General features: G+C 44.4%; 8 protein-coding genes across 8 annotated transcripts; 2 read left to right on the top strand and 6 right to left on the bottom strand.

The window, feature by feature from the left end:
* Positions 1-50: 50 nt before the first annotated feature.
* Positions 51-1,382, top strand: NEHOM01_0676 (uncharacterized protein; the record flags this gene model as incomplete). Its single annotated transcript, XM_051489554.1, has 1 exon — positions 51-1,382. The coding sequence occupies one exon, from the start codon at positions 51-53 to the stop codon at positions 1,380-1,382; it is 1,332 nt and encodes a 443-aa protein (XP_051345514.1).
* A 232-nt stretch (positions 1,383-1,614) lies between these two features.
* Positions 1,615-2,142, bottom strand: NEHOM01_0677 (DNA-directed RNA polymerase III subunit RPC8; the record flags this gene model as incomplete). Its single annotated transcript, XM_051489555.1, has 1 exon — positions 1,615-2,142. The coding sequence occupies one exon, from the start codon at positions 2,140-2,142 to the stop codon at positions 1,615-1,617; it is 528 nt and encodes a 175-aa protein (XP_051345515.1).
* Positions 2,143-2,607: 465 nt separating this feature from the next.
* NEHOM01_0678 (uncharacterized protein) lies at positions 2,608-3,420 on the bottom strand (the record flags this gene model as incomplete). The annotated part of the gene is made up of 1 exon (XM_051489556.1): positions 2,608-3,420. One exon carries the CDS (start codon positions 3,418-3,420, stop codon positions 2,608-2,610), a length of 813 nt encoding a protein of 270 aa, XP_051345516.1.
* A 19-nt stretch (positions 3,421-3,439) lies between these two features.
* On the top strand, positions 3,440-6,547 carry NEHOM01_0679 (nuclear pore complex protein Nup155; the record flags this gene model as incomplete). The annotated part of the gene is made up of 1 exon (XM_051489557.1): positions 3,440-6,547. One exon carries the CDS (start codon positions 3,440-3,442, stop codon positions 6,545-6,547), a length of 3,108 nt encoding a protein of 1,035 aa, XP_051345517.1.
* Positions 6,548-7,067: 520 nt separating this feature from the next.
* On the bottom strand, positions 7,068-10,073 carry NEHOM01_0680 (uncharacterized protein; the record flags this gene model as incomplete). The annotated part of the gene is made up of 1 exon (XM_051489558.1): positions 7,068-10,073. One exon carries the CDS (start codon positions 10,071-10,073, stop codon positions 7,068-7,070), a length of 3,006 nt encoding a protein of 1,001 aa, XP_051345518.1.
* A 346-nt stretch (positions 10,074-10,419) lies between these two features.
* On the bottom strand, positions 10,420-10,941 carry NEHOM01_0681 (uncharacterized protein; the record flags this gene model as incomplete). Its single annotated transcript, XM_051489559.1, has 1 exon — positions 10,420-10,941. One exon carries the CDS (start codon positions 10,939-10,941, stop codon positions 10,420-10,422), a length of 522 nt encoding a protein of 173 aa, XP_051345519.1.
* Positions 10,942-10,972: 31 nt separating this feature from the next.
* On the bottom strand, positions 10,973-14,233 carry NEHOM01_0682 (uncharacterized protein; the record flags this gene model as incomplete). The annotated part of the gene is made up of 1 exon (XM_051489560.1): positions 10,973-14,233. The coding sequence occupies one exon, from the start codon at positions 14,231-14,233 to the stop codon at positions 10,973-10,975; it is 3,261 nt and encodes a 1,086-aa protein (XP_051345520.1).
* Positions 14,234-14,792: 559 nt separating this feature from the next.
* Positions 14,793-18,074, bottom strand: NEHOM01_0683 (uncharacterized protein; the record flags this gene model as incomplete). Its single annotated transcript, XM_051489561.1, has 1 exon — positions 14,793-18,074. One exon carries the CDS (start codon positions 18,072-18,074, stop codon positions 14,793-14,795), a length of 3,282 nt encoding a protein of 1,093 aa, XP_051345521.1.
* Between the last annotated feature and the right edge of the window lie 199 nt (positions 18,075-18,273).

The following is an 18,273-nucleotide window of genomic DNA, read 5'->3' on the forward strand; positions in this document are numbered from 1 at the left end:
ATCTCAATAATAACTCAACTCAATATATACTAAGTAACTAGAGTAAATTTATGCGTGAAAAGAGTACTAGTACAGAAGAGACGCTTAGTCATTCTGATTCAGCTCATAGTTTAATTGAAGAAGCAGATGAAATGGAAGATGTAGTTGAGGCTAAAGAGGAGAACATTGTAGAAAGTCCTGATATGCCTACAGGCCAAAGAAACGGTATGGCTAGCCACCGCAACCATCCTGACCATGTCAGCCGTCAAAATCACCCCAGCCGCCAAAACCATCCAGGACATCCAAGTCATCGAAGTCATCCCAGCTACCAGAACCATCCAAACCACCCGAATTATTCCCACCCTAACTATCCTAATAATTCACACCCAAATTATCCAAACAATTCTCATCCTAACCGCCCTAACTCAAGTCATCCTAACCATCCAAACAATTCCCACCATACTTATAACTACCCCGGGCAATCCAACTCAAACCACCCTAATTCCATCCATCCGAACCATCCGTATGCCAATCACCCGAGTCATCCCAGCTATAATCACTCTAACCCACCCCATCCCAACGCAAACTACCCTAAGCCAGGTCCTCCTCTTCCCAACTACCCCAATGTCAACTATCCCAACCAACCTCACCCCAACGCCAGTTATCCTAATTCAGCCCACCATAGCCCAAATCAATACAACCAAAACTACCCCAAACCAGGCCATTCTACCCCACCCCATCCTAACTCAAACCATCCACACCCTACCCATGCAACCACCTCACCCACGTCTACCACACCTACCACGCCGCCCAACTCCAAACCACCACAACCGTACGCTTCACCGCCCCTCCAACGAGGCAAGATTTGGCAGCACAAGATTGAACCTTATTTAGATGACAGTTACCCCCTTAGTGAGAAGCGCGTCCTACGGGTCTTCCAAAGCCGGGTCATAGAGAAGATTCCTTTCCGGCATCCGTATATGGACCAGTACTACATGAAAGAAATAGACCGACGAAACCCCAGAAACCCTTCCCGACCTTTACCAACCGAGAAGACTTTAATGCAAGCCAGCAAGCGAATTATTGACTCTCATTTAGTTACAGTCCGCAACCGTTTGCGCAAACGCCTGAAGGAAGAGAACAAAATGATGCATACCTCTCGTCGGTTACACGTTCGACTGAAGCAAATAGGATATGCCACTGAGAGTTCTGAAGTCTTCTCAGTAGCCGCTCGTGAGTACATTCTCCAAAAAGAGCTTATTCTCTTAGAAATGAACAGCGTAGTCAACACACTTTCGTCTCTCTATGCCAACACCCTCGTAGATGCCCGATACCTCCAAAAATGCACCGAATTCCTTGAGCGCAAGCCTTTCCACAACCAGCAACCACCCAAGTCGTCCTAATTGTTACATTTCTACATCCTTATCAACCAACCACTAACTCAACTCAACTTAACCCAACTCATCTTAACTTAACTTAACTCCATCTAAATCTAAATAGTGTATCTTTATTGACTTGGTTTAGGTGATGCAATTAGTAATGAATGGGTCGTGCTAAACGAAATAGTACTAAACTCAGTGAAACAGTAGGTGAACTGCTAAAAGCCATAGGATCTTACTGCACCCAAACACTAGCCTACCACCAGCCCAAGGGCCCTAGCCCAGACTCACTTATATCAGCGTAGACAGTTCCGGATGCTACCGTTTTAATAACCCTTACTTTACAGAGATCGCCCGGTCTTATGTACAGAAGAGCACCGTCGTACTTCCAGGCCCATAACTCAGCATACTTTCCAGACTTTCCAGGCAAAGTCTCCAATTGCGAAGGCACTGGCAACTGCGAGGAAGGCACTAAAACTTCCGGTATCAGTGGATGTCTTAAATAAACACCAGTTGCGTCCTGTTTCTCAACCACACACTTTAAAATCTCGCCCGGAAAGGCCCGGTAAGCTACCAGCTTATAAGCCACTAGAGGATACAAAACACCTTCATAAATAGTAATATCAGAAATAGACTCTATTCCAACAGGAAATAAAGCAACGCCTTCACATCCCAACTGCCGCCCAGGAATCTTCACCTTCAACTCGGCCAGCAAAGCTTCGGGCACATTTTCCTTCTCCGGTGATATTGAAAGTCGCTCTATGTGCAGCATTTCAACGAACATAAGAAAATTTGCACCACTCGCTCAGCTGCTCTCTTCGTATCTTACTCCTATCTCTAAGGACCACATTGGGTTAGTATCACTCCCTAACTACATAGCTCTATCTAAGTAGCATCTTACTATTAACCCAATACTATCTTAAACCTCTTTCATGCTTATTTTTGAAGTGTAATTAGATAAGCCCATTTATTTTGAATAAAAGTCATCGGTTGGGATTTACGTCTACAATTTTAATAATCCTTTTCCAATATCTAAATAACAGTTAAATACTATATTAGTACTGCATTGGTATTATCTTAATACTCTCCTAATACTCTCCTAATACCACCTTAATACCACCTTAATAACATTACACTATCCTAATACCATCTTAATAACACTTTAATAACATATAGCTAGTATCTTAATAATATTACACTATCTCAGCTTAATACAATTAAACTCAACTCAACTTAACCCAACTCAATACTAACCCAACCCAGCCCATTTGAGAGCTTTCGTCAGTAGTTCGGTTAGAGCCGGCAAATCAATCCGCTTATCAGGCGCTGGTACAAAGATTGTGCGGCAAATTGTAGCTACTAGTGGCGGAATAGCCCCCATATCCATCTCGCAGTGCACTATCTTTGGATACAATGAGTACAAAGTACTCGCTTGAAAAGCATCCTTGCCCGTGACTAAGTAGTACAATAAACACCCAAAACTCCACACGTCCAAAGCCGCTAGATTCACTGCACCCGGCCGGCTCTTAACCATCTCCGGGGCCATATAAGCCGGAGTTCCTTCAAAGGGCAAACTTCCCTCCTCTATCCACCCTGACTCCGAAATAATCGCACACCCGAAATCCACTAAAACCACTCCCTCCCGTCCTAAGATTACATTCGCTGGTTTAATGTCTAAATGGTACACCCCCCGGGCGTGCATACCCTTCAGTACCTCTAAAATAGACCGCGAAATCCGCAGAGACTCGGGCACGTCCACAAACCGCTGCACTTCCTCTAAAGAATGGCCCGTATGCAAAGATAGCACTAGAAATACCGTATTGTCATCCTCCTGCCACTCTTTCAGCACAGCCACACCCGGCACACCCGCCAATCTACCTAAGGCCGCAATCTCTTTTCGAGCATGAACTGTGCCCCTAGTTCGCCGCTTACCCTTATGCACAGCTTTGATCGCACAATAAGACCCATCCACCCGGCTTTCTGCTAAGAACACTAAAGCATACATTCCTTCACCAATACACCGTAATAACCGATAGCCTTCCACCTTGTAGGCCTTTTCCATCTCTTTTTTCTTTTGCCTAATGGATAAATACAACGAGCTACACCAGGCGATTCTTACGGCCCAGAATCTGGCTGAAAGACCAAGTCAAGCAATCAAGGATTTTACAACCAGCAGTTATACTAGTGACTTAGTTCTGTATAAGAAAGAGTCTGTACTCTTTCCGCGTGAGGTAATGGAGATCATACATGAAGGCGAGTTTAATATTGGGTTGGTGGAAGGTTTGAGTTTGGTTTGGGTTGGAGCTAGGGGTCGAGTGATTTTCTGGAACTACACAACTCTACTAGTGCATGAGGTAGAGATGCGGACGGAAGTAGTAGCAGTGTGTGCGGCTACACCTAAGAAAGGCGTGTTTATGGGCAATGTACTTGCTTGCTTGTTACTTTTTTCGGAATCAGATGTATCTTTGCTTTGCTACTGCCATGATCCTGTGGCGTATGTAAGCATTGATGTCTCGGTGCCTTTACCAGTGCAAATGACATGTGTTTGTGAAACAGATGAGAGTCGTGTGTTCTTAGGGGGTGTAGATGGCAACATATACGAGTTGCGGTATGGGGATAAGGCCTGGATAGGTAGTCGAGGCGCCCGGATTATTTGCCACACTACTGGCTTGTTGGCACATTTGCTGCCCTTTATCTATGCAATGGGAAAGCGACCGGCAGTATCACAAATGAGTGCAACTAAACGAGGGCTTATTGTTCTTTATGCTGATGGATCTATTGATGCGTTTGAAACCAAGCAGAGCTTCAAGAAAGTCAGAACGGCCGACCTATCTTCTTTAGGGCTAGGAGCAACCGAGCGATTACAGCTGATTCCGGTGCCAGGTGCCGGGTACGAAGCGGCCTTAGTAAGAGAATCGGGTGCCCGAGTCTTTTTAGATAGTTGTGGTGTGATTATTGGGAAGCGAGATTTACCGGCTGGTCGTTTAGCCCGTAATCTGCGCCGTACTCCAACTACGCCTATTGTAGATGAAGGATTCTTCCCTATTGGCCGGCACTTGGTTATCTTAGGCCGACGAGGTCCTGAGAATGTTATTTCTGTGATTAGTCCTAACTGGGATGGCGGGAATTGTCCTGAGAACTGCTCAAGTATGCTCTTGGGCGGCTCGGGATATACTCTGGCCGGTCGAGTGCATAATGGTCGGCTGAATGTTCCGACGGCTGAAACTGCCCTGCACGGGGAAGAAATAGCCCTACTGGGTCAAGATAAGGTTGATGTTTACCAGTTAATGGACGGAGTGGAGTACGTTGATCGAGCCAGTACATCTCCTGATGCCTTCTTTTCCTATAAGCAAAGAAGTGGAGTTGAACATACTTTGCTGGTTGGGTTGTATGGTATTTGCTTAGGTATGGCAGCTAGTGCCGTAGAGACTTTGTTCCGGAAACACACTGCGTTACACCTGAAGGTTATTTCAGAGTGTTTAGGTGTGATTATTTATCGCTTATGGATGGTGCCGCTGGCTGACGTTGTAGCAGGTACTGCGCCGGGTGGAGCGAGCGGGTATCTAGACGATTTGACTGAGGCTTTAGAGCGCTTAAAGCGTCTTAAGGCGTTTGTGGTACGTGAAGCGCCCGATGTTGAAGCACTGAGAATTCCTAACAGTCCGGCCACAGTTATTGATTTATTAAGTGATGCTATTGAACTCCTTTCCTTTATTGAGATTCTGTTAGAGACTGAACTTCCCCATATCTTAAGAGAGGCCGAGAAAAACGTGGCTTCTGTTTCGTTGATCAGCTTAGCGTCACTAATACATCCGTTCTCCATGGAAAGACGAGCGGTGCTTGAAGCACTTATTGAAGTGTATTTACATAGGAAGTCCTCGATTGAAGAAGTATCTACTGCCTTGAACGAGAAGTGTCCTTCTTTGTTTGCGGTGAGTGAGACTCTCCTGCTGAAGGGCAAGGAGGCGCTAGAACGAGCAATGATGTCCGAAAGCTTAGAAGATCGCAACTGGTACTTAGAGAAGAGTCTTGGTTTCTTCCAGAAGACCTCCAAGGCCCATCTAGGGTATATTATTGAGGCTTATGACAAAGCCAAATATTCTAAGGGTATATTAAGGACGGTTACTATGTACTTTGCGGAGATGAACCAGCAGGAGGTGAATAAGTATCTGTCTAAGCTGGAGTGTACGGTTGACTTGTTAAAAGAAGCCTTGAAAGACGAGCGATCGGCTTTCTGCAACGCTATCTTAGACTCGGTCATTGAACGGATCAAGGAAGATGCTGCTTCACCAGAAGTTCTGCTGGATGTTAAATCGCCCTATCTTGAGGAGTACTTGGACCGGCTGGAAAGTACTAGTGATAATCTAACTCTTTGTGATCTGGTTTGGAAGTACCATCTTCGGAATGGCAATTACAAAACAGCCTCACTCTATCTATTCAAAGCGGCCGAACGTAAAGTGCCTTTTATTCTCTTACAACAACGAATTGAGTACTTGGCCTTGGCGGGAACTATGCAGCAGGCCGCTAATGGTGCCCGGCAGGAAGAAGTTGTCATGGGTCGCATTCGTGAGTTCACACCGGCCCTAGGGACCTCTGCGCGTGAGCGTTTGGATATGGCTCAGAAGCAGGCTAGTGTAATGGCCGCAGTTGCAAGTATCTATGAGCCGGGTAAAGCTACTCGGGCCCAGGAGTTCCATATTGATGAAGTCTTCACTCGGATGGAGAATGAACTGCTTGGCTATGAAGAGCTCTTTGACATCTGTGTTCGTTGTGGCTTCTCCCTTCTAGCTCTAGTTATCTCCAAGGCCGGTGTTATTGATGATGAGGCATTGAACAAGACCCTTTGGGAAGATGCGCTATCTGGTGATTACGCCCAAAACGTTGCTTTGTTGAAAGGTAACCGGGATATTTCGGCCTCAGCTCGCTTGGAACTCCTAGTGAGCATTCTGCTCAAGAAACGATTAGCTGAAACGGAAGCTGAGAACATGGGCGAAGTCCTTTACTCTTTAGGCTTCCCGCCAATAGCTATTGCACGGGTGATGGAAGGCATGGCATCTAGTCCAGAGTATGCTGACCCGCATAGTAAGCGAACGATTCTTAAGGAAGCAGTGACTTTCTGTGAATCGCGCTCATTGCCGGAAATCTCCCATCGTCTGCTAGCCATTCAATCTTCTCTAGGCCTTATTTAATACTTACTCGATCTCTTCATCGTAGCTATAAACATTAAATGATCGCGTATCAATACTTTTTAGTAATTATGTTGGGTTTTTTGAAATCTACTGATTGTTGTTAGATAAGATTTCTTCTTTATATTCTAGGGTTTGCTCCTGGCACTATGATAAGAAGTGCTTTGTTGGATAAGTATTCGGATGTAGTTATTTTAGCATCTGTTTTTGATAAGACCTAAGAATTAGTCATCAAGCTAATCTTTTCGCTATCGCCATTCCAACCTAACCCAAAGTTGCTTGCTGCTATTGCCTCCCACCAGGCTATAACTCTCCTGTCTGTCTTAATCAACCCCTAGCCAGGTCCGTCCGTGGTTGGATGCCTGGTCGCAAACCAATCAATCTTGGCTTAGGTGACTGCCAGGCTTGGTACGGTCATTAAGTTTTTGGCACCTATATCTTGCCACTTCTATCGACTTATCTAAGAATAAAGTAACCTGGCCGGCCACAAGCAAAGAGTACTGACTAACAAGTAAATGAAGCTTTATTGTGGGGTCTCCTTCAGAAGGTTTGCATACAACTCCTCGATGGCATACTCCAGGACATTAGGAGCTAGAGCATCTGACTGGTGCTTTTCAAAGTACGTGCTAATTACATCCAGAGTAGTTTTAATGGTTTCGGGGCGTTCGGCTGAAAGTGATGCTACCAGGGAATCTACCATTCCATTGTTGCGAACGCGTTCTTTAGTCTCCTGTATCTGTTCAAGACTTAAGGTGTAGAAGTGCCGAATAGCTTGGAAAGCATCTTGGTCTTCCGGAGTAATGGGATATTCCGGGTAGAAACTGGATACCAGAAAGGCAGCAGCTTGCGGAGTAGAGCTAACACGAAGATAGCCGCATCCAGGCGCTAGTAAGGACAAGCACATTTTAATGTGCTGAATTCGGCCAAAGCGCATTCCGTACTGCTCGCGGTACTCGCCAGCAAAAGGACTAAAATCAATGATAGGATTAAGGCAGGTTACATTGCGCAGTGATAGCAACAAACGCTTGCAAATACTTAGAACCTTTAAATCACCAGTCGAGTTCAAAGCTAGGGATACACTAAGTAGTGTATAGTCCATAACCACCGTGGGCACATTCGCCCGTTTCTCTAAGCGATAGAGTAGAGGAATTATCGCTGAAACAAACTCTGAGTTAGCTCGGCCTCCCTTTGGAATATGCAGAAGACCGTGGCCAAATATAGCACCAGCAACAGCGTAGGCATCTTCTTCTAAAGTAAGCGGGCCGTCGGCTGCCTGAAGAGCTTGTGCATACGAGGATGGCTCCATCACTAGAACTTGCATAAGGGCTGAATAGAAGCGGCGAATAGGAGTAGCAGAAGGAGAAGACTCTTCTAACAGTCGAGCGACCTTCTCCTGCCGTGTTCCCATATAAACCAGACCATTAACAATGATCTCACAGAGTCGGTCGGGCAACCGCAAGTACTCCTTATCCTCAGCACCTGTGCTGATATAGGCTAATGAAAAGGCTGCAGCTATCCGGTGGTATTTGTCGTAGTATTGCACTTTGGCTCCCTCGCGCGGTTTAATAGCACCCTTTCTCTTCATATAAGCGATAAGAACCTGCTTTGCAAAGAGGTCGTTCTTGCCCATATAAAGAATGCCTAAGGCTAGGGCACTCCACATCAACATTGCGCTGTTCATCTCCTTAGACCGAAGGTTGAAAAGAACGATCCCAGTAAACTTGCGGTTGGCCGTTCCCTTAAAGACAAAAGCATTGCCAAGAATAGTAGCACCGACGAGGACCATATCGTAACTTTTGGATAGAGAAAGCAGTAGAGATCGAGCTATAGTAGTTCTTTCACTAAAAGAAAGGGGCTTAATGCCCAGCGCGTCTTTTAAGCCCATTCCAAAGACTGAGCCGGCCAGACACATCAGTGATTTAGAGCCCATCATGTCCATATGCACTGTTGAAATAAAAGGTCGATTGGGAATGGAAAGCGCGGCAGCTACGGCAAAGTGGAAAGAAGGCCAGAGTTTGTCCCACTCGTTAAGAGTGCTGATCGCTACAACATGGTTGTTTTTCTTAAGGAAGACCTTCATGCTAGGCACTTGAAAGATATTGATTTGGGCATTTCGGCCTAAAAGAAAGACACCACGGCCAACGGACGTAACCACCGAAAAGATAAAGGCCTTCTTGCGTCGATTCTCTGTATCGTACTCATTAAATGGAAAGTCACCGACCTGCTGTCCCGAAAGAAGCTGCTTGCACTCTTCAATGGCACCCGTGTTCTGAATGCGCTCGGGAATGCTTTGAATGAACTCTGTGTCTTCAAGCGTATGCATGGATTTAAGACAGGGCATTGACTCTCTTTCGTGCTCGCTGGCCTGTTGGTTCTCGCGGATAAGGGAGTAGCCCGGGTTCTTGGAACGTTCTAGGTACTTCTTGGAGTAAGGTAAGAGCTCGTAGGAGTAAAGATCCGCTGGAACGTCTTTAGTTGATAGAATGCGGAATAGTAGAGCATGTCGGGGGCTGTCGGTTACTAAACGATCGTGCAACTGTGCGAACAAGGGCGTGTACAAAGAGCTGGCCTTCGTTACAATGTGTATGTAGAACTCCAGCTTTTTGGCAGTAGCTAGTAGAGTTGGTTTGTCAAGGCGGCCAATGCACTGGCTAAACAGAGCATCAAGTGTAATATCGGGGTTTTGGGCCTTCTTGCGGTGTACCTCCATGCGGTCCTTCCATGGCAATGAGTAGGCTAGGGCTTCCTGGCCCTTTGACTCGTACTTAAAGAACCGATAGATGTGCCGGGAAACATAGCCCTTGCCAAGACTCTTTATCTGCTGCCTAGCTGTTTTAGCCACTACGGCGTTCATACTATCCTGGTTGTGCTTATCGAAAGAAAAGACTAGGCCATCTTCATCAACTACCTCACAGCCATTGACCAAAAAGACGGTGCTATGCTTGCTAGCAATTGGAATGGCCTGAGTAACTCTCCCAGACACTGGTGTATACTTAGTCTCTTGCCTGAACTTGGGTAAGGATTCACCCTTATCTAGTTGCAAGGCGATGATCGTAATTCCTGTCCGATAAACTAGAGCAATTCGAGTGCCTTTCAGCCAAACACACTGTAACTTTTCTTCCGGGCGCATTTGGTAGATGGATGTTGTCTCTCCTCCTCTCATTCGGAACAGCTCTAAAGACCGGTCCTGGCCCTCTCCAGTTAGGACACAGAACCAATTACGACTGCTCGCCATTAGCCAAAACTGCTTGGGAAAGGTATGTACCTCAAGTATTGGTTCATAAGGATGGGTCATGTACTTAAGTGTCCGGCTACTATCTTCAGCAAACAAGACGCCATTATGGAGAAAGGTTACTGTCCGAAGAGCGCCTAGTGGATGCTTAACTATTTCACCGGTACACTCAATAAAGATGATTAAACGCTCAAACACCACAACAATACAACCATTAATCCGGGCACACTTAAGTATTCGTCTTTTAAAGCGATAAATCCTGCTATCAATATGAAGTGTATTCCTCTTCCAGCGCATCTAATAAAAAACACTTGGTGACTAGTATTTGGATTGGGTTAGTATGGGGTGGTGTGATATGATATGATGTGGTGTGATATGGTGCAGTGTGTTATGATATGATATTATGTGGTGTGATATGATATGGTGTGATGTGGTGTGATATGATGTAATTTGTTGTGATGTGGTATGGTATGGTATGATATTATGTGGTGTAGTATAGTGTGATATGGTATGATATTATGTGGTATGGTGTGGTATGGAGGTATTATATAGAGATAGTGCTAAATTGACTTAGCCCAAATAGATGCTAGTATAGACTGAATACGCGCTAGTTTATTGTAGCTTTGAAGGGGGTGGATAGCTGCTAGGATGGACGGGGGCGCATGTGTTTGCGGGCGCGCCTTCGGGTGGCAGTGGATGCAGGAATGAGTGGCATTGGCGTGGGGTGTGAGGGTTCAGGGAGGTCAGATAAATCGGAAACATCGGGGATACAGATAAGGTTTTGTCCTCTAAAGATCCCATGTTGGACATAGATAAGAGCTGAAAGTATATCATTATAGTCGGTGAGGTGCTCGAGTAAGTGCGTCGGCGGCTTTTTGCCAAAAGCAAGACTAATCGGCTGGCCATTACTGAAGAATACTAAAACATAATTGTGGGTAGGTAGAAGGCGGTAGCGATTAATAAAGTCAATGGGCATATCTCTAAGTTCGCATGCTAGAATCCTAAAATAGGCTGTGGTTTTTGCCTGGACCATAGCGAGGTGTCTATCTATGCGCTGGCACAAAGCGGTGCTAGCCGCTCCAAATCGGACGAGCACGATTTTCCTGTCTTGGAGGACCGTTTGGAAGTCTTCTGGACTGAGTAAGTTGGGGATATGGAAGGACATGCTTGCTTTTTCGGAGGCGCAGTCTTTGCTTTTATGATCTGATCTCTGCCCGGCACGTGGGACAAAGATTCTTGCTTTTCTGAAGCCAGCGACGCAAACAGCTCTGGTGATATTTGTTGCTACAGAACGGGCAAATGGTATCGGGGAACGTCTTAGAGAACTCATCTAGAAGGAAGAAGCAGATACCACACTCTTCTTCGTCATTAACACTTTGATCGAGTGCAACTTTCCAGAGGGCCATTGCTTCGCCAATTCGGCAGAATTCAGAGAGGAGCATTTGGATGCGAAGAACAAGGCGCTGGAGTTTCTGCTTCTTTACTCCAATACAGGAGATGATTTTGATCTCGGGGGTAGTAAGTGGATAGTCCTGGGGAAAGCGGGCGTTGACTTCAAGAACGGATTCTTCAATATGGTACGTTGCTATAATAATATGCGATTGCGCGATGGTTTTGACTTTGAGATTAACACCGGCTAGAGGTCTTGAAACCTCTTCTTTGATGATAGTACGCGATACTTGGTTAATGAAATGTCGCTGAAGGAGCTGCTTCCGCCTGCTGCTCTGGAAGAAGATTCGTGTGAGAAGCGGGAAAGATCGGGCAAAAAGAGCAAGCATGTCTAAGTCGCTGGTTTCACTAGCAATTAAGAAGGCTAGCCACTGGCATTCAGAACGAACCATGGCTGAGAGTAGAGTACAAATAGCGATACTACGTATTTCATTGCAAATCATTAAGAACACGCGCCATTCAAAAGGACTCATCTGGCGGATGTTAGTAATGGCTGGAATATCGAACATAAGATAGAAAACTTCGGAGTCAACTGCGCCTTGCTCTACCTGGGAAATACTGTATAAATTGAAGGCAATATTTGCGTAGTGATGGGCAATGGCTTGTAGGACTGGATTGTACGCTTGAAGTCTAATGGAAGTAGAAGCTTTGGTCCAGAAAGAGTCGGATTTTAGGGCTAGAGATGCTGGTTCGGGGTTAGCAGCTAAGTAGGCCTGGAGATGTCTAAGAGTCTGGGTGCTGAGATGCTCAAAAGGCAAAGCAAAAAGAGCGGTGGTTGGTGGTAGGTGCTGCAAGAGATACGACCGGACTCGTGGTGAGACTTCAGGGAGCAGAGTTGTGATGTAGGTCCAGAGTGAAGACAGATCTAGTGAGCTGGTTGAAGTCTTGTGGGTGTGGCTGTAAACACGTACGGTGGCAAAAAGAAGAATGTCTCTTTCTTGGCAGTTGGTAACCTTCAGAGACTCTATGGTTTTTGGGATATCGGCTAGATCGTCTGTGGCCATAGGCCGACTAAGTAGTAGGTTTAAGTAGAGAGAATAAATTGGCGTAGTTGGTAGTTGTGGGAATTTAGCTGTAATATTAGTGAGGAGAGCTGGTTCGCGACCGGCTGTAATGGCTTGCCAGAAGAGAAGAGATCGCACAACCCGGCTGAATAGACAAGAGCCTTCAGTGGCCCATTTAGGAGGTGTGTAAGTAGGTGAAAGATCGGGGAGTGTTTCCTGAATAGATAAAACTTGTCTAATTAGCTGGGCATCTGGATGGCTGGTGGATATTTTGGCTAGGACCTTGTCCCAGCGATCATAAAGGCCTGGGAAGAGATAGGAGGAATGTTTTTGATCTGGAGTATTGGGAGAGATCGAATCTTCTAAAATAAAGGGGTCGGAAAGGAGGTCTAAGGTGCCAGCCGCACACTTATTGGCCTCGGCAACCAAGTACTTGTAGAGTGAAGTGGGCTCCAGGGCTTGTCGCTCTAGAAGATAAAGGGCATATTCTGGGGCAATTCCAGCGGCTGGAATGGAGTAGGTTGAGGTGAAAGTCTTGTGGCGGTACTCGGGTTCTTGATAAAGAGTAGAGAGAATAATGAATTCCAGGGCTGGAGAGATATTGGCTTGGACGACTTCGTAAATACCTTTGCTGATATCTTTGGGGGCATTGGCCAGTCGTTGTACAAGATAAGGATGGAGGGATGGAGGCAGAGCGACTAGAATCTCTTCGGGAAAGAGATTGTGTTTAAAGAGCAGATCGATGGTTTGAGTGCTACAAAGACTTGGATGAATAGCAGCTGTATAAACCTCTTCTTCAGGTGTTAAGTCGGCATTCTTAAAATACGCGTTGGGAAAGACTCGAATGCTTTCGGCTAGAATACCCTTATTGCGGAGCTGCTGGATGGTGAAGGTTTCGGGAATAGTGGGGTCTACTTGGTCAATTGTGTGCCCAAGCGTATCTGCGCGACAAATCTTCTCTTCTGGTGTAAGATGGGTGTAGATAAGTGGAGATGAAAGGAAGGGCGTGTCTTTGGGTTGGGATTGGAGAATTTTGTTGATCTTTTTGGTCTCATCAAGTTGGTTCAGGTAGGGAAAGTCTTCTTCTTCAATTTCAAGTGCTTCTAGTGCCGCAATTGGATTAGTGCGAATAATTCGCTTGAGCACAAGATGGCGGTTGGCCGATAAATTTACTAGGTGTGGGAGCAAAGATGGGTAGATTCGTTTGGCTTGATTGAGAAACTCAGAAAGACCGTTGACTTGCACTAGCTCTTGAAATACTTCAGATTGTACTAATTGTAAGACTATCTCTTCTGGAATTTGCCCGATCTCTTGCTCCAGACTACTCAAAGCATACTTGCCTTTGGTTCGTGCCCAGAGAAGCCACTTTAACTGCACAATCTCTTTGTTTGTGAACTTAGCTAAGGTCTGTACTAGTTGGTGAAGTGCTGGTGTGTCCAGTTGGATATCAGGATGAATTTGGTCTAATTTGCTGAACAACCTTCCTAGCTGCTCTACGTCTTCGGGCTTACCGCTCTTGCAAATTCGTTCTAGTAAGGCTTGGTCTATCTCGGCCACTCCCAAGTATTTTATCTCAAGCAGCACTATGCCGATGTGCTCTTTAATCGTGCACTTCTGTTTCTGTGCGGCTAAAAGAGTAGCTAGGCGCCCGGACTTAGCTAGTCGAGCAATCACTCGCTGCCCTGGCTTATCTGGTCTGTTCAAAAAGAGAGTGAGCCATAGATGAACTCTCTCCTCTAACTTATCAAAGGCATTCTTTTGAAGTAGTCCTAGTAAAATGCCTGAGATAAGTGCTTGTGTTGTCTCTGAGCTATCACGACAAAGTAACGGTAACACATCAAACAAGCACTGTTCAACTGAAAAGATGTCTAAATCTTCCAATTCATTCAAAATCCGTTCTAACCCGCTATTTCTAGCAGCAGGGCTTCTTTTCTGTATCTGTGTAAAATATGTTAAGACACGCTTATCAACAGAAGCACCCGTAGTTTGTTCAAAGGGATTCATATGCTTAAAAAGAAAAAGAAGCTTTTAATGCTACCAAATTACATATCGGTTTGGGTTGAATTGAATTTAAGTTATTGAGTTAGAGGTAATATAATGGAATTTAGAGTTTAAAAGTGATTGGCACTTGGTTGTACGTTCATAATTGTGATGAAAAGGTGAGTATACAGGCAAAACACTAATTAGGATTGTGAGATAGGGTTGGGTTGGTATTTGGATAGTATACGGTTAGTATTGGGTTAGGATTCGAATAGTATTCCAAGATGGACGGGATAGAAAGTGTCATGCCCATGGGATGGCTAATATCCATCAGCCAATACATACTCTATTAAAGACAAAGAGACAGGCCGGATTCTCTGTTCTTTATTCATATAGCAGGTAGTATTAAGGTGTAATCAAATTGATTGTCAAGAAGGTACAGCGGCATGTGTACTTCCCTTAGATTCATCAACGATTGTGAGAATGATTGCTAGTCCAATCTTTTAAATCAAGTCAATTTCTTTCAAGTGTCCTATATTAAGTTAGTGTCTAGTTGTGATGATATGGTTTATTAATGTTTGATTTAAATGACATGCATTTGGTCGTAGTTATAATAGGCAGTTCTCTCTGTTGAATTAATGGCAGATTTGGCCGTATCTTTAATGGGCAAGTATAAATAAACTCGGTCGTTAAGGAGTGTTCTGGCTGTGAACCATTCGATACTATCCGTTGGAGTATTAGCAGTGTCCTCGGGAAGAACAATGTTAGATCTGGGAAAGCTGACAAGTGTGCGGACTTTTTCGTACACACCCGGCCGTCGACAGAATGGGCATTCCTTCTTGGACATCACATAAGGATTACTCACACAATCGCTACAAAGCGGATGGCCGCACTTAAAATAGAAAAACGCAGTGATGTGGTTTTCTGGGTCGAATTCCTCTTTTGCAGTTAGATCACCAGGCGGCATATAATGGCTTTTATAACAAACTCGGCATTCGATTGCCGGCTTGTGCTTATTAATATCATCTATGATCCTTTGTAGGCGTGGATTGGTTTTGGATAAGTCAGGGGTTGGGATTGGGTTTGGTTCGGGGTTTAGTTCGAGGTTTGGTTCGGACTTAAGGGCATCAACATAGTTGGTATATTTAATCAGGTAAGTCAAGTCTTTGCGCTCCACCATAATAATAGTGGAGTCACCGCCAAGGACGTGGCAGGGGTGTGCTAGTAACCCAATGAGCGGGGTTTGTGAATGCTTTTCCATGATTAAGATACTACAGAGCACCTCTAGACCAACGACCCAGTAGTTACGAGAACTTATCTTTTCCTTTTCATTCGCGGCTATCTGAATGCCTATTATCCGCAAAGTTCTTATCTCTTTAAATCGATAGACTGTCCATCGAATAATAGTCACTATACTCGCTTCAGTTAGTATTGGGTTATCACTGAAACACAAGGTCAGCTTCTTGAAACCTTTCTTTAAATCCTGCGACGTATTGGCTGGTACTTCGTTGGGCCATGCGAGGTAGCTGGGCTGGAAAGCGACAAAGTTAGATTCTAAAGCGGGTAGAGTGACATTATAAAGTGTAAATACGCTCTTGGCCACCATGCTAATTTGGTTAGAATCAACAGATGCGCTGGCGAGGTATTCCTCAAACTTCATAGCTAGAAGGTTGATATGGTATTTCACGAGCTCGGATAATATTTCACTATACAACCCAAAATCAATAGTAGTTAGCTGCATATACAGTTTGTGTAAGCCGAGGCTGCTAGGTGATTTGGGTGGTTGCGTTACTGTTTCGATGTAATTGAACAGGGAAAACTTGCTGTCTAAGAGCGGCTGTTTATAATGCACAACCTCGTCTAATTCAAGAAAGTCATTAACCACAAGTGCAGTGATATTATTAGATACAGGATGCGACAGAATTTGGGCTATGGCAAGGTTTTTGAAGTGCTGATTCAGAATGTACACTTTCACTGGGCCAAAAAAGTCGTAGTGTTGGAATATCCAATTGATGATTTTCTGATCGACGTTGTCAAGCACCAAGATTTTAATGTTTGGGCGATATTTGGGCCGATCGGGAGTCTTTTTTGTTAAATCGTTCATATCAAAGTTAGTGAAGGTATAGTTCTTGTCACAAGCATTCGAGATCTTAAGCTGGAAAACAGAGACACTCTGAAGTAAAGAAAGAAGCCTAATAGCTATATAACTCACTGGCTTAGATGACGGGTTATGGCCATTAATATGGATAATCCTGTAGCGTATATTCTGACAGAAGCAGATGTGCCCTTTACGTTGGTACTGCAGAACCATAAGCATTAGTTCGGGATGGTTGAGTTGAATATTGACTGTTTCTTGAAGCCGCTGGCCGGGATGGCTTAATCTTTGCCCATGGCACATAATGTTTAGCTCGTGTATCTCAGGCGGGACTGCCGATATGGCTGAAATAGCAGCCCAAAAATCTAAGGTGTGCTGAAAATCAGAGCGGTTGGGGTTATAAGAAATTCGGGTGTATTTGGTCAAGATTCCAAACTTAGCATAAGATGTAGGGGTGTAGTATTGGACATAATACTCCAGAAGACGACATGGCATTTCAGTTGAGATTTTGGAAACGACATTGTAAGCCATAATTCGGGGATCAGTTAGTGTTTTTAATTGGCTGATTCCTATCATTTCTTCAAGTGACTCAGGGTTAACGTCAAAGCCGCGAAGAGTATGGACGTGAATTAAAGTCTTGCTGTAGATTCCGAGATCGAAAATAGTCTTCCATGTCGCATCCAGAGCTATTATAGGATGTTTCTCAATGGCATCTTCAAGACCCAGTATCGTTAGATTTCTACCGTCTATGTTATCCTCAATGGTGATGCTATTACACCAGTATGGAAGCATTTGAAGAACAGTGAGATCAAGGGTGTGCATCTTATAGGTCAACGAAAAGCAAAGGGTATAGCCATCGATTAATGGCAATTGACTAATATAAGAGATATGTTTAAACTGGGTGTCCATTATTGTGATAGATGAAATTCGCCGCAAAATAGGAATCCCACTATTTATCAACCCCGGAAGATTGTTGTGCATCGTGCTAGAGACCTTAAGACAAACTGCTTCGTCATAATTAGCGTGGTGTAGTGTGCTTTGAGCTTCTTCCAAACAGGCGGTCCAATCTATGTAATCAGGGCTTGCGTCTTTTTTCAGGTCGGAATCAAAGCAAACTGACAGGGATGTACAGCACATCATGTTAACAACTCGAGAAAGGATTAGCAGATTATGTTGATAGCATTTGGGGTTTGGGTCTTTATAAACAATATAGACATCGGAAGCCTTGAAAATGGCAATCTTTCTTAATGCATTTAAAACTACCTTGGCCGTTTCAACATCAAGATAATAAGACAGTATAAATTTAACCCGGCTAAAAGAAGCTGTTATCACGCATGTAGGACTGTTTGCTAACGGGTTAGGCGGGCGTATAAATAAAACATCCCCAAGATTATTCCTGGACAATTGCTGTGTATTGGGCTCATAAGACGCGATATGCACATTCGTGCACGAACCAGAAATTATGAAGCCAATTGAATTCAAGGCCGTCATTGTTTCATTTGAAATTGACAGAACAATCAATTGATTTCCAAAAATCAACTTATCGACCCCAGCTAATAGTGCCAATCCAATACACAGCCCGATACTAATCCAGGACCTAAGCAGTTTATAACGGACAGTTTTGGCTGATTGGGTTAGTGCTGGGTTAGTAGCACTGGCATATCTAGGGGTTAATAAGCGTTCATAAGTGCCAAAGCAGTCTAACAAGTATGTTGTCTTAATCTTTGTGTAGATATCTGATAGCTTATTCATATGTAAAGATAAAGACATTGGATGTGGGAAGAAAAATAAAGCTATTCAGCTTCTTATCGTTATCTATTAGATTAGATTAAGTTGGGTTAAGTTGGATTGAGTTAGTATTGGGTTGGATTGAGTTGAGTTGGTTTTGAGTTTGTATATGTGTGGTATATGATTGAGTTGGATTGGATTGAGTTTGTATATGATTGAGATTTGGGTTAGTATAGAGCGT

Source organism: Nematocida homosporus, assembly GCF_024244095.1.
Source record: "Nematocida homosporus strain JUm1504 chromosome Unknown 4343, whole genome shotgun sequence".
Lineage (NCBI taxonomy): Eukaryota > Fungi > Microsporidia > Nematocida > Nematocida homosporus.